The 13,727-nt window shown below is 46.0% G+C and overlaps 1 protein-coding gene across 2 annotated transcripts in view; it reads right to left on the bottom strand.

Annotated features, from left to right (window-relative positions):
• LOC106608514 (1-phosphatidylinositol 4,5-bisphosphate phosphodiesterase epsilon-1) overlaps positions 1–13,727 on the bottom strand; it is a 42,577-nt gene that overhangs the window by 4,281 nt on the left and 24,569 nt on the right. Inside the window, exons 8-26 of one of the 2 annotated variants that reach the window (XM_014206466.3) lie at positions 12,667–13,393; positions 12,294–12,476; positions 11,901–12,154; positions 11,354–11,476; positions 10,966–11,102; positions 10,407–10,645; positions 10,187–10,248; positions 9,883–10,048; positions 9,482–9,589; positions 8,875–8,991; positions 7,943–8,101; positions 7,646–7,781; positions 7,449–7,490; positions 6,957–7,081; positions 6,611–6,728; positions 6,256–6,414; positions 5,729–6,028; positions 5,199–5,362; positions 2,020–2,281 (exon numbers count right to left, since the gene is read on the bottom strand). In XM_014206466.3, the coding sequence (XP_014061941.1) occupies positions 2,020–2,281; positions 5,199–5,362; positions 5,729–6,028; positions 6,256–6,414; positions 6,611–6,728; positions 6,957–7,081; positions 7,449–7,490; positions 7,646–7,781; positions 7,943–8,101; positions 8,875–8,991; positions 9,482–9,589; positions 9,883–10,048; positions 10,187–10,248; positions 10,407–10,645; positions 10,966–11,102; positions 11,354–11,476; positions 11,901–12,154; positions 12,294–12,476; positions 12,667–13,393 (3,581 nt within the window). The remainder of the gene's footprint in view (positions 1–2,019; positions 2,282–5,198; positions 5,363–5,728; positions 6,029–6,255; positions 6,415–6,610; positions 6,729–6,956; positions 7,082–7,448; positions 7,491–7,645; positions 7,782–7,942; positions 8,102–8,874; positions 8,992–9,481; positions 9,590–9,882; positions 10,049–10,186; positions 10,249–10,406; positions 10,646–10,965; positions 11,103–11,353; positions 11,477–11,900; positions 12,155–12,293; positions 12,477–12,666; positions 13,394–13,727) is intronic. The other variant, XM_082976625.1, reaches the window with a different exon arrangement.

A 13,727-nucleotide genomic window follows, 5' to 3' on the forward strand; every position in this document is an offset into this window, starting at 1 on the left:
GGCCTAATATACCTAGGCTACTGTTTGTAACGTCATACCCGTGTTATATTCCGGGGCTTTCTCTCCAGTGCCAATCCACGTCTTCTCAAAGTTCTCCAGAAAGGTGGACAGCTCCGGACCCAGTTTCCTTCAGCTCCTTGAAACACTTCACCACGTCAGCCGGCAGAACAAATGCGAGTGTGTAGAACATCTTGATGTGGTGGGTCGCTGGCTCTTCAGCACTTGGAACGCACAAGTATTTGTTGCAACAACAAGTTTGCTAAAAAATATAAATATAATATTAGATGGCATGTTCAATTCAAGGTGTTTTGCCCTATTTTGTAATAGGACACTTTATTAGACTAAAGCAATCATTTAAATTTAGTCCTAGTTTTATTTCATGTGTAGGCCTATGGCAGCACAAATCTGAATATAGACCTACAACAATAATAAAACACATTTAAACAGGCCTACAATATAATATAAAAAAACATTTATAATTAGGCTATATAAATTGTTGGTACATACCTCAGACTTATCCGTCATAACAATATAGGCTGCTGCATAAACCACTGACTCCATCATGCAGGTGGGGTGCATCCTTTCTGTGCATCCTTTGAATGGTGTGTACCTCCTGGCACAAAGATGGGATCTTCTTGAATGATCCATCTGCAAACAAATGCTTGCATGCCCGACCGAATTCTAAGTTGGGTTTGTTGTGAAGATAAGAAATCTGTCCTGGTCCACTGTCGTGCTGGAAGAAATGGTGTTCATGGCCTTGTTCACGCGTGGTGCTATGATAGATCTCAGGTAGGATTGACCAGGTTGGAGAGGGTTGCAGGTAGGTCGGAATCGGAGAGGGTTGCCGGTTCAGACGGCGTCGGGTCTCCCCCATCAGTGACTCCCGCCTCAAGGATGACAGGGTCGGGAAGAGTTCTAGGTTCAGCCACGTCTTTACCTGCTGCCATGCCATGGCTCTCAGGGATGGTTTCAGCCAGTACCGGCGGCGCCTGCTTCTTCTTTTGCCGGTGATTCTGTAGGTCTACACACTTTTTTACGTTGTGTACAGGGTTGTTTCTGACAGTCTCGGACAACTGATGACTCCAAAACGCTTTCCTCGGTCTCCAGATTCCTCTTCTTCAGATTATTCAACTCCCATTTACTGTCATGTTCCACACCTGTTGACCTGTCACCATTCTATCCGGGTCGTAGTTGGATATATTGGTCCCCCAGTCAGTGAAGACCATGGGACCTCGGAACTTGTGAGAATTATTTGATGCACATGCAGTATGAATTGTTTTTTGTAGGCTTTTGTTCCATTTTGTAGATGTAGGCATCATGTTCGATCCTGCTTCCCGGTATTGAGAGGGTCACTGCTTCAAGTGAATTGAAATTGAAAGCTCTACTTGTTTTGGGTGCCGGTACGGATGGATAGCTCAGAGTCTGCTCTTTTTCTATCGATTGGTTGAATGACAGTTGAGTAGTAGTAGTAGTAGCTTGGAAGGATAGCTGTTGAGGAAAGGAGTGGCCTATTTGTACAAAAAAAATATAACGTTTATATATATATTTTTTTTTACCAACTAGGTTATTTGCAAGTCTATTGTTGGACTATCAAGGTCCCTCCAAAACGATGTGTTAATAGCTCTGACAGTTCTTGCAGTTTCTGTGTCCTTGCACAAACAAAAAGGATAATTTCAAACAGAATAGTTTGTGCATGAATTAGGCTTATTATAGCAGCATATAGGCCGACATTTGCATTCAACAGTAAGGCCATAAGCCTAAAGTTTGGAATGTCTGGAGTTTTAATCATGACTGCATTTTTCTACGCTAATTTGGTAATTAGTCTTTTTTTCATCTGAAAGGACTGTAGCTGTACCAGGCTTGGGTCTTCTAGTCTTTTAATAAAAAACACAATCTTTGTGTGTGTGCCTGTGCTTAAAATGAGGTTAGTCCATGGAAGATAAGTCAGAGATAAAATTCTGTAGCATGTGTGTGTCTCTGTGTGTGTTTTTTCAGTGTCTGTGTGTGTGCCTACTGTACCTGTCCTGAGTGCTCTGAGTGGTATGATCCTATGAGCCGTGGTCTGGGAGCTGTTATGTTCCACCACAGTAAACCGTAGGAAGGCCAGGTCAGCCATGAGTATGGGGAAGTGGAAGCTCTGGTTCCATATGGGGTTCAGGGGGTTACGGTGGATGGGTTTGGTGCGGAAGTGGCACCCGTCTGCCTGCATGCCCATGATGTCTACCTCGATGTAGGGATTGCCTGCTGTGGTCCCTGGGCATACATTCTGACCAGAGATGATCTGGAAGGAATGGAAAGAGAGAGAGAGAAGGAGGGAGGGAGAGAGAGAGAAGGAGGGAGGGAGAGAGAGAGAAGGAGGGAGGGAGAGAGAGAGAAGGAGGGAGGGAGGGAGAGAGAGAGAAGGAGGGAGGGAGAGAGAGAAGGAGGGAGGGTGAGAGAGAGAAGGAGGGAGGGCGAGAGAGAGAAGGAGGGAGGGCGAGAGGAGAGAGAGAGAAGGAGGGAGGGAGAGAGGAGAGAGAGAGGAGGGAGGGCGAGAGGAGAGAGAGAGAAGGAGGGAGGGCGAGAGGCGAGAGAGAGATGGAGACCGAGAGAAAGACGTCAATAAAAAAACGTTGCATTAGATTAACTGAACAAAAAAGGAAACCAGTTGACACTGCTGCTTTTGTGGATCACTAGCTACTTGTTGTATACTACTGTTATCATGTGATTGTACACTGAGTGGACAAAATATTATGAACACCTGCTCTTTCCATGACATGGACCAGGTGAAAGCTATGATCCCTTATTGAAGTCACCTGTTAAATGCATTTCATTCAGTGTAGATGAAGGGGTGGCGATAGGTTAAAGAAGGATTTTTAAGCCTTGAGACAATTGAGACATGGATTGTGTATGTGTATGTGCCATTAAGAGCGTGAATGGGCAAAACAAAAGATTGATGTGCTTTAGAACGGCTTATGGTAGTAGATGCCAGACGCAGCGGTTTGAGTGTGTCAAGAACTGCAAAGCTGCTGGGTTTTTCACACTCAACAGTTTCCCATGTGTATCAAGAATGGTCCACCACCCAAAGGACATCCAGCCAACTTGACACAACTGTGGGAAGCACTGGAGTCAACGTGGGCCAGCATTCCTGTGAAAAGTTTTCGACACCTTGTAGAGTCCATGCCCCGAAAAATTGTGGCGGTTTTGACGGCAAAAGGGCTTGCAACTTAATATTAGGAAGGTGTTCCTCAGTATATGTACAGTGCATTCAGAAAGTATTCAGACCCCTTGACTTTTTCCACATTTTGTTGCATTACAGCCTTCTTCTAAAATGTATTAAATCGTATTTTTCCCCCTCTTCAATCTACACACAATAACCCATAACGACTAAGGAATAACTGAAATATCACATTTACATAAGTATTCAGACCCTTTACTCAGTACTTTGTTGAAGCACCTTTTACAGCCTCGAGTCTTCTTGGGTATGACACTACAAGCTTGGCACACCTGTATTTGGGGAGTTTCTCCCATTCTTCTCTGCAGATCCTCTCAAGCTCTGTCAGGTTGGATGGGGAGTGTTGCTGCACAGCTATTTTCAGGTTTCAAGTCCGGGCTCTGTCTGGGCAACTCAAGGATATTCAGAGACGTGTCCCGAAGCCACTCCTGCGTTGTGTTGGCTGTGTGCTTAGGGTCGTTGTCCTGTTGGAAGGTGAACCTTCACCCCAGTCTGAGGCCCTGAATGCTCTGGAGTAGGTTTTCATCAAGGATCTCTCTGTACTTTTCTCTGTTCATCTTTCCCTCGATCCTGACTAGTCTCCCAGTCCCTGCTGCTGAAAAACATCCCCACAGCCTGATGCTGCCACCACCATGCTTCACCGTAGGGATGGTGCCAGGTTTCCTCCAGACGTGACGCTTGGAATTCAGGCCAAAGAGTTCAATCTTGGTTTCATCAGACCAGAGAATCTTGTTTCTCATGGTCTGAGAGTCTTAAGGTGCCTTTTGGCAAACTCCAAGTTGTCATGTGCCTTTTACTGAGGAGTGGCTTCCATCTGGCCACTCTACCTTAAAGGCCTGATTGGTGGAGTGCTGCAGAGATGGTTGTCCTTCTGGATGGTTCTCCCATCTCCACAGAGGAACTCTGGAGCTCTGTCAGAGTGACCATCAGGTTCTTGGTGTCACGTCCTGACCATGGTAAGCTGTTATTTTCAATGGTAGAGTAGGTCAGGGCGTGACAGGGGGGTTTATTCTATGTGTTCTATTTCTATGTTCTTAGGTTCTAGTTTTTGTATTTCTATGTTGGTTTGTTTGGGATGATCTCCAATTAGAGGCAGCTGGTACTCGTTGTCTCTAATTGGAGATCATACTTAAGTATGGGTTTTTCTTCCTGGGTTTTGTGGGTGATTATTTTTGAGTAGTGTTTGTTTCTCCTCTGCGTCACGGTTTGTTGTTTTGTCTATTCAGTTATTTGATGTATTGCATAGTTCACAGAGTAAATCAAATGTGGAACTACACACACGCTGCACCTTGGTCCTCTCCTTTTGACATCCGTGACACTTGGTCACCTCCCTGACCAAGGCTCTTCTCCCCCGATTGCTCAGTTTGGCCGGGCAGCCAGCTCTAGGAATAGTTTTAGTGCTTCCAAACTTCTTCCATTTAAGAATGATGGAGGCCACTGTCTTCTTGGGAACCTTCAATGCTGCAGAAATGTTTTTGTACCCTTCCCCAGATCTGTGTCTCGACACAATCCTGTCTCGGAGCTTTACGGACAATTCCTTTGACCTCATGGCTTGGTTTTTGCTCTGACAAGCATTGTCAACTGTGGACCTTATATAGACAGGTGTATGCCTTTCCAAATCATGTCCAATCAATTGAATTTGACACAGGTGGACTCCAATCAAGTTGTAAAAACATCTCAAGGATGATCAATGGAAACAGGATGCACCTGAGCTCAATTTCAAGTCTCATAGCAAAGGGTCTGAATACTTATGTAAATAAGGAATTTCTGTTTTTTATTTTTAATACATTTGCAAAAATGTCTAAAAACCTGTTTTCGCTTTTTCATTATGGGGTATTGTGTGTAGATTGATAAGAGGGGGAAAAAACAATTCAGTCAATTTTAGAATAAGGCTGTAACGTAAACAAAATGTGGAAAAAGTCAAGGGGTCTGAACACTTTCTGAATGCACTTTATACATCCAACTATTACTGCTATTTACTCACAGTGAGAGAGAACAAGGCGGGGCTCATTCCCTCTGGGTCTCTATCCAGGGGGCAGAAGTTTCTGTAGAGTGGGCAGCTGGCGTCCCACAGGACCGGGGGCTTCAGTACGTACCCACAACCCCCGTTAGGCTCAAACATGGCCGCGTTCAGCTGCAGGGGCAGGTCTGTCAGAGAAGGAGAGAGAGAGAGAGAGAGAGAGAGAGAGAGAGAGAAATATGGTCACTTTCAGAAAGACTCAAAAAGAGGTTTGTGCTCCAACAACTAGAATTTCAGACAGCCAATGCCATTTTCAAGAAGGATGTTGTCGACTTGTGCTCCATTCAATTGACTTCCCTGATTCAACTTCTGAAATAATGAATTTGCCAAACCCCTTGTCCCTTTGTACTTTCAACTGAATGCAGACAGCGCCAACTCATTCTGCCAGTAGGTCTAACATGGTTTGCTTGAATGAAGCTAGCCAAATGAATTTCCCACTTTAGGCATAATAAAGCAAACATGACTTAGTTGACGACTCCTAGCGTCTAGCTCACCATCGGTCTGGTAGTTGAGAGCGACCAGCTGTATTCCATGCAGCCAGAAGAATAGGGGACTGGGGTTGGTGGAGTCGATACGTGTGGCTGCTGGGTAGGTCCGCAGGAGCTGGGCGCTGGTGTGTTGGATCAGCTTCCGGGAGTAGCGGCGACACAGGCGCTTGGCAGCGTTCTCATTGACTGAGGAGACGTGATAGCATTTTGGGGTGCGGATGAGGGAGCTGAGGGAGGCATTACAGGTGTACGGAGGGGAGGTGGGTGATTCTTCCCAGTTGGGGCGGGGGCCCTCTGATGCTGCTCCTTCAGATTTAGGGGAAAGGGTTATGAGAGATGTGTGTTAGAGGTATGTGTTTGTGTGTGTGTGAGACACACTGACCGCAAAGGGTTTAACTTTCAAGTATATCCAAAAGATGTCTAGTCTGTCTAGGAAGTAGTAGCAGACCCTTAGAATTGAGTTAGAACTCTGTGAGTATTGGGTCCATCTGGGTCACAGATAGATAGTCACAGGGCAGAGAAGAGTAGCCTACCTCGCCCTGGGGTGCGCATCACTGTCGATGGGTCCCCTGGAAAACCTTTCCCTGGGGGATTCCCAAAGATGGACCTCCTGCCCTTTCCTCTAGAAGAAATAACTTCTTTTCTCTCTTTTCTCTCCCTGGGAGTCTCAGATGGAGTAGGAGTGGATAGACCTGGGACACACACACAGAAGTCATCCAAATGTGAAAATAGTGAATACCTTTGCAAAGGGGTCTCACAAGTGAGACAAATGCTTCAGAGATATTATATAGGCCTATACCTACAATTATATCAAAAGACTGGAAACAAACCTATTTACAAAGAATTGTATAGTTTGTTTACAGAAGAGGATGTAATGTAAGGAAGTACCTGGGAATTTGACAGCTTGACAGTAGATCACCAGATCTGAGAGCTCCTGGGCTATCTGACGTCCTTCCTTCTTGCTTCGAGGCAGCTTGAATTCTTCCTCCAACTCCTTGCCAAATACCTGTGCGTATGTGTGTGTGTGTGTATAAAAATACAAAAGAGACAGAACTATTGCAGACAAATACCAATAATATACATCCATGTCAAATATGTATTTTTAATGTTTAACCCCATGTCTCATGCTGTGATTAATCAAACATTAAGGTACAAACTGGTTAATTAGCTTTTTTGTCTCTGTATTTACTGGATCCAACCAAATGTGACGAATGGAGATGGAGGACAAACTCACCTTTCCTTTGTTGTGAGTAGCACCCTCACATTTCTTCATCTTCTTGGGGACTTCGTCACTGTGTTCAGTCTGTAACTTCTCCCCTGATGAAGACTTTCCCTCCGGTCTATCCTCCAAGATATTATCTGTATCAGTGTAGACATTCCCAGCCAAATACATTATTATTGCAGTCTAAACAAAAACACGCACTCATTCAGTATAATCTAATTTGATGTTTTCGGTGACAAAGAACTATGTAACATTCAAACATTTGGCCAAAAACTATTGGCTTTCAAGCCATCTCTTGTCTTTGACCCAGTTGGTAATCAGATTGACTGTCAGTGGATAGTCATTCAGTAGATAAGAATCTTTTGAATATCGCAACCCCCTTGTGCAACGGACACAGTCACAGCCAGTGGACTAGAGCACTGCACAAATCTATTCAACAACAGGACAACAAGCATGCGGTGGGTTTAGCTAATCTTAAGTGATTAATTTGATTACTTATATTACCTTCTGGGACATAAGAAGCAGGAGATAAAGTGGGGACGTCAGCTGCAGAGGAAGAGTGAGTAGGGGGTCACAGGATGAGTAGAAGAATTGGGATAATTAAAAGTATGCTGTCTGAGGGTATTATGAGGGTGTTACGACCCAAATGGCTTGACTATAAACTGGCAGACACTGGGATGCTATTGATGGTGTGATCATACCATCAGATAGTGATTCGTACTCATAGTCGTATTCATCCTCATACTCTTCTTCCTCTTCTTCCTCATTGTTGATGGTTGGGAAGGGAGGAGGCATCACACTACTGGCCTGAGCATGCATCTGTGCCAACTGGTGAGCCTGTATCAGGAAGAGTTATTTAGGACAATCTTAGTTCATTCTAATTACGTATCAGTGTACCATCATTTTAGGTACATACAGTCCAGCACATGATATAAAGGACTGGATCAGTAACTGTTAAGACAACTTTTGTTTAGTGTGTTCATTATCAGTGGCCTTGCTTTCTGTTTGAGGATGTCCACCGGCGTCTGGTGAGCTTTCAGCTTCTTGTTCTTGAGGAGGATTTTCCCCCTCAGTTGCCATGGTGATGGCAACAGCGGGTCGTCCGAGAAATCACTCCCAAACAGGAACTTTGTCACCAGCTTATCCCCAAACACAGTCTGTTGAAGGACAAAACACAAACACACCATCAGAGTTCTAATCTGTTTTTCTAAGGGAGACGGATTATGATTGACTTATTAAAGGCAATGTATATGTTCCGGTTCACTAACTCTATACCTAACCTAAACTCTTACCCTAACCCCACCCCCACCCCCTCTAACCATAACCCCACCCCCTCTAACCCTAACCCCACCCCCTCTAACCATAACCCCACCCCATCTAACCCTAACCCCACCCCCTCTTAACATAACCCCACCCCCTCTAACCATAACCCCACCCCCTCTAACCATAACCCCACCCCCTCTAACCATAACCCCACCCCCTCTAACCCCACCCCCTCTAACCCTAACCCCACCCCCTCTAACCCTAACCCCATCCCCTCTAACCCCACCCCCTCTAACCTAACCCCACCCCCTCTAACCATAACCCCACCCCCTCTAACCCTAACCCCACCCCCTCTAACCCCACCCCCTCTAACCCTAACCCCACCCCCTCTAACCCTAACCCCACCCCCTCTAACCCTAACCCCATCCCCTCTAACCCCACCCCCTCTAACCCCACCCCCTCTAACCATAACCCCACCCCCTCTAACCCTAACCCCACCCCCTCTAACCCTAACCCCACCCCCTCTTACCCTAACCCCACATTTTGTTGTTGATCTGCCACCTGAATATCCACTTTCTTGAGTAAAACACCAACAAGCTTGAGTTCCCATTTAACATCTCAACATTTCAACAATGAACTGGACAGGATAGTAAGTAGGCCTACTCACCTTGAAGATGTTGGCCATCTTTCGTTGCTGCGGCAGGGAGCAGTGATTCTCTATGGACAGCATCACAGGCAGGTCAGAGGTCACGAAGGCTGATCGGTTCACTGCTTCCACCACATCCTGCAGGAATGGGAGGAGGAACTGGATTACATGTGCGGCAGGTAGCCTAGCGGTTAGAGAGGCGAGCCAACAACTGGTGGGTTGCCAGTCTGAATCCCGGTTTGACAGGAAAAATCTGGCGGGAAGTGAGCTGGCAACCCGAAATGTTGCTGCTATCAAATCCTAGATGCTGTTGTGCCCTTGAGCAAGGCACTTAACCCCCCCACAACAACAGCCTCCCGGGTGCCCAGTGTGGCACCCTGCACCTCTCCAAAACTGGTCTATGTATGTGTGTGTCTTTCGGAGGGGTTGGGTTATAAGCGAAAGTCAAATTTCGGTTGGACCTTGTGTGCAATTGACCAATAAAGTGATCTTATCTTTTTTTAGTTCAACTCAGCTCAAACCTGCTCAAACCAACTCAACTCTGTTTAATTCAACCCAACTGAATTCAACCCAGATCAACTCAACTTACCCAACCCAATTCAACTCAGCTCAATTCAACTCAACACACCTTGAAGGGTATGCGGGTAGTGAGGGTGTGTCCATGATAGATGATTGGCATGCCATCGTCTCCATCCCAACAGTCCAGTTCAACACTCCTGCATCCCTGCAGGAGCACCTGAGACAACAAGAAACCAAACAAACAATAATGTAGCGACCTTAGCACCACACCTGGAGACCTCTATGGCTTGGATCAAGAAGGTATGGATCTCTTGATGTAATTGGATTAGACGCAAGGACTCAGGTTCAAGCCCTGATAGGGCTTCCCTCCAAATCTGCTACAGGAAAGGCTTTTCACTGACAGTTTATTAGCACAACAGCTGTATTGCTGTAAACTCAATCGGTTTGAGTAAATAACATTACATGGAGTATTATCCCCATCATGGTAATACCGAGTGTTCTGATTCTCACCTGGCTGTACAGCTCCACAGATGACTCTCCCTTGAGTTGGTGGGCAGTCAGGTAGGTGTTGTGTGATGTAGCGATGTAGTAGTAAGACAGAGGGTACTGGAGCTCTAACACATTCAGCTGAGACTCCTCCAGTTTGGAAGCAGAGTTGTCCTTGTCCATCAGATACCTTATAGCAGGGGAAAGCAAAGTTTATTTCTGAATTGTGGTTCTTTTTGGCTCAGTTTGTAAGAGCATGGTGCTAGTAATGTCAGGGTCATGGGTTCAATTCCCGCAGGGATCACAAACGTACACTAAAAATACTGACCGTGCAAATCCCTCAAAGGACATCCAACCAATCTGACGCAAACTGGCAGACGGTTCAAATTTCTGAAATACACAACACATGTCTCTTACACTAATTCAGTGGAAGATTGTCTGACAAAAGACAAAGTAGAAAGTATACACACACACACACACACACACACCCATGCACAGACACCGACAATGACACACACACACACACACACACACACACACACACACACCTGGATGATTCTTAGGACTTCATCATGCGAGTGGTTCTCTCCCTGACAGTTGACCAGGAAGTCATTGAGGTGCATGATGGTCATGCCCAGAGCTCCCAGCGAGACACTCTCCACGCCAGTACTGTTGGTCACGATGCTGGCTGCAGCTATGGCGTCTGAAATATGCTTCTGATTGTCTGACATGTGTCGCTTGATCCGGATGGAAAGGCCAAGATCCAGGCTGTTACGTGTCAGAAGGTCTAGTATGGGGGAAAATTCAAATAAATATTTATAGACTTGACTTCAAAGCAAATATGAGTAGCTGAGTATATGTTAGGGCACTTAAGAGCTTTTCACACTGCACATTTTCTGAGCTTCCTGTGAGTTTCTAGTTTGAAGACTTATTTCTAGCCTGCTGTTATTTCTAGCCCGATTCCAGATCTGTTGTTGCTTTTCTCACCAACGCCAGTGGTCCGTAGCAAGCCAAGCATTACTATACAACACATACAGATCTGGGACCAGGCTACATTACTCCTATAGAATCTAAATGGAATTGACGCCAACTGGGCAGGTAACTCACCCAGGTCTGGCTGCAGTTCTGTGACTGTGTCGTCGATGCTGAGGTGAGTGTAGAGAGGAGCAGGCTCAGAGGCAGACTGACCACAGGGCACAGCATGGGCATCAAACACATCTTTCAGGTCCTTACGACTCCGGATACTACACACCAATATGGGAACAAAATATGTAGGCCCCAATTCACTCAATTGTAGGTCATGCTAGTGAGCAAATCAAACACACTACTGAAAGCCCTATCTGGAAAGCCACAGTCTGCCATTGATTAAATACTGGCTATATTTTACACTGGCAAGTACACTGGGAAAATCATAAGGAATGTACCTTTTATCAACAGTTAATTTATTACACAATTTACAGCATAGATCGATACATGTTGAGTTAGAGCAGATTACCTGAAGGACTTAAAGAGCTCAATAAACTCAGTAAAGCTCATGGTGCCATCTGATACCATGAGGTTCTGGAAGCTCTTTGATTGGCTCTTACCCCGGCTAGGTAGTGTCTGATTAGACCTATTACTGAACCGAGAAGCCAATAAAAATACACATTAAAAGAGATGTTATGTGTACCGAATTCCAGCACAAACATCATCTCACACACAAATGACTGAAACATTAAGCATATACACACTCACACACTTAAGCAATAAGGCATGAGGGGGTGTGATATATGGCCAATATATCACGCCTAAGGGCTGTTCTTTTCCACGGCGCAACGTGGAGTGCCTGGATACAGCCCTTAGCCGTGGTATATTGGCCATATACCACAAACCCCAGAGGTGCCTTATTGCTATTATAAACTGGTTACAAACATAATTAGAGCAGTAAAAATAAATGCTTTGTCATACCCGTGGTATATACCACGGCTGTCAGCCAATCAGCATTCAGGGCTCGAACCACCCAGTTTATAATGAAGAATATACCCCACTTTGTAGCATATTACCCCGGTTGAGCCTTCTGATTGGAGGCTGAGGATGAGGAGGAGATGGAGGAGGAAGATGTGCTAATGACCATGGATCTACTGCTGGAGGGGGAGAGAGGCCCTGGAAAACCATAGGAGCTGTTGTCATCTTGGTCCTGGTCTTGGTCTTGGTCCATGTTGTCTGTTGGGTCCGGTGCACTCCGCACTAAGATATCCCAACCACTCTTCACCTTATGTGACACCATCTCATCATCTGTGGCATCCCCACTGTCCCCCTATCACCACACGCACAAACACATACACACACAAACAATTTAGTTATTTTATTGAAACTGACTCAACATGCTCTTCCAACCCAGCACCAGGAATTTGTGCAGGAGTTCTCTAATCTCTACGGAAAATATGTTTTCTCACCCTAGTCACAGCCTTCTTTTTCTTTTTATTAGAGCTACCAGTCTTCTGATTGGAGGTCACAGTGAGATGGCTGCTCTTCTGAGATCCAAACTTCTCCATGCTACCAGCACCCACACTCCATCTCCTGCCTCCAAACAGCTCGATGGCCTGGGCTAGTGTCGGACCCTCGTACCTGCCATCCTCCTAGAAGACAGAGGAACACTGTTGAAGTGCCCGAGTCCAGGACTCACTCGTGTCACGATTTTCATGACTGGTGACACCATTAGTGTCACCTGTAGTGACTCTGACTCAGACTGGAACACTATGGAATTGGGACTTAACTCTGACCTGAGGTTTAGTAACTTGACTCCATCACTACATCACAGTCCCTCACCTGATAGAGGTTGATGTACTTCCTACGGAGCCACTGCAGCCTTTGATCAGGGAACCTCCTCATCCTCCTGTGAGCAGCTAACAGGGCCTGCAGCCCAGAATACACCATCCTAGCTGTGTTTCTGGGGGCCACAAAGTGTAATAACCTGTTGTCTGTTGTATGGAGCCCATAGAGCAGAGTCACCCCACACTCCTCCAGGCTCAACCCACATGAGAGCTTGTTCTGCAGGCATACCGCCTGAATGTCAGCCCCTGGATGGCCCATGAAGACAGCTTTAGCCACGGAGAGATCCAGGAATCCATCCGCCAGGCCTTTCAGTATGGACTGCCCGCAGTACTGAGGCCTGCAGTGGGGGAGGGTCTGACCACCAGCCCCTGACCCGGTGGGGCTCCGAAGCTTGGATGAGTCAGGGACAGGGCTAGAACCAGGGAGGCCCCCACCACCACTATGGAGCTTGGCCCAGGTGAGGACACAATTGTCAGGTTGGAGTCTGAGCAGGCAGTGGGCGGTGAGGTGGGAGTCCTGATCGTAATGGATCACAGTAGCACCCTGCTGGAGGAAGTGCTGCACGTGGGGGTGGAGGGTAAGGATGTACCAGGGGATGAGCTCCGTACCATGGGCAAAGGCCTTCTGAGTCCTCTCACCACTACCCTGGAGGTCTGGGTCTTTGCCCTGTGATAGGTCAGATGGGTCACCCGCAGAGTCGGAGAGATCGCCCACGGTGAACCTGACCAATTGCGGAGAAGATGGTTTTCAGGAGAGGAAAATGACCCCCAAAAACATTCAAATTAATGCAGATTATATACAATTAGACACCAACACAAATATTTCTAAAGAAGCAAAATGCAAAACAAATGATAATGCATTGACAATTATATTTAACACAATTAAATATTGAAATGAGGAGCCAACTTCACCTAGCTTGTATCAGATAGCAGATTAACATATCGTATGGGGTTGTGGTACCAGTGTTTCCAAATTTTATTGACACTCTCTAGCACAATCACAGCCAAAATCCAGCACAATCCACTAAAAAGTTAGGTGCTTCCATTGTGAACGCT

Source organism: Salmo salar, chromosome 01 (assembly GCF_965601325.2).
Source record: "Salmo salar chromosome 01, fSalSal1, whole genome shotgun sequence".
Classification (NCBI taxonomy): domain Eukaryota; kingdom Metazoa; phylum Chordata; class Actinopteri; order Salmoniformes; family Salmonidae; genus Salmo; species Salmo salar.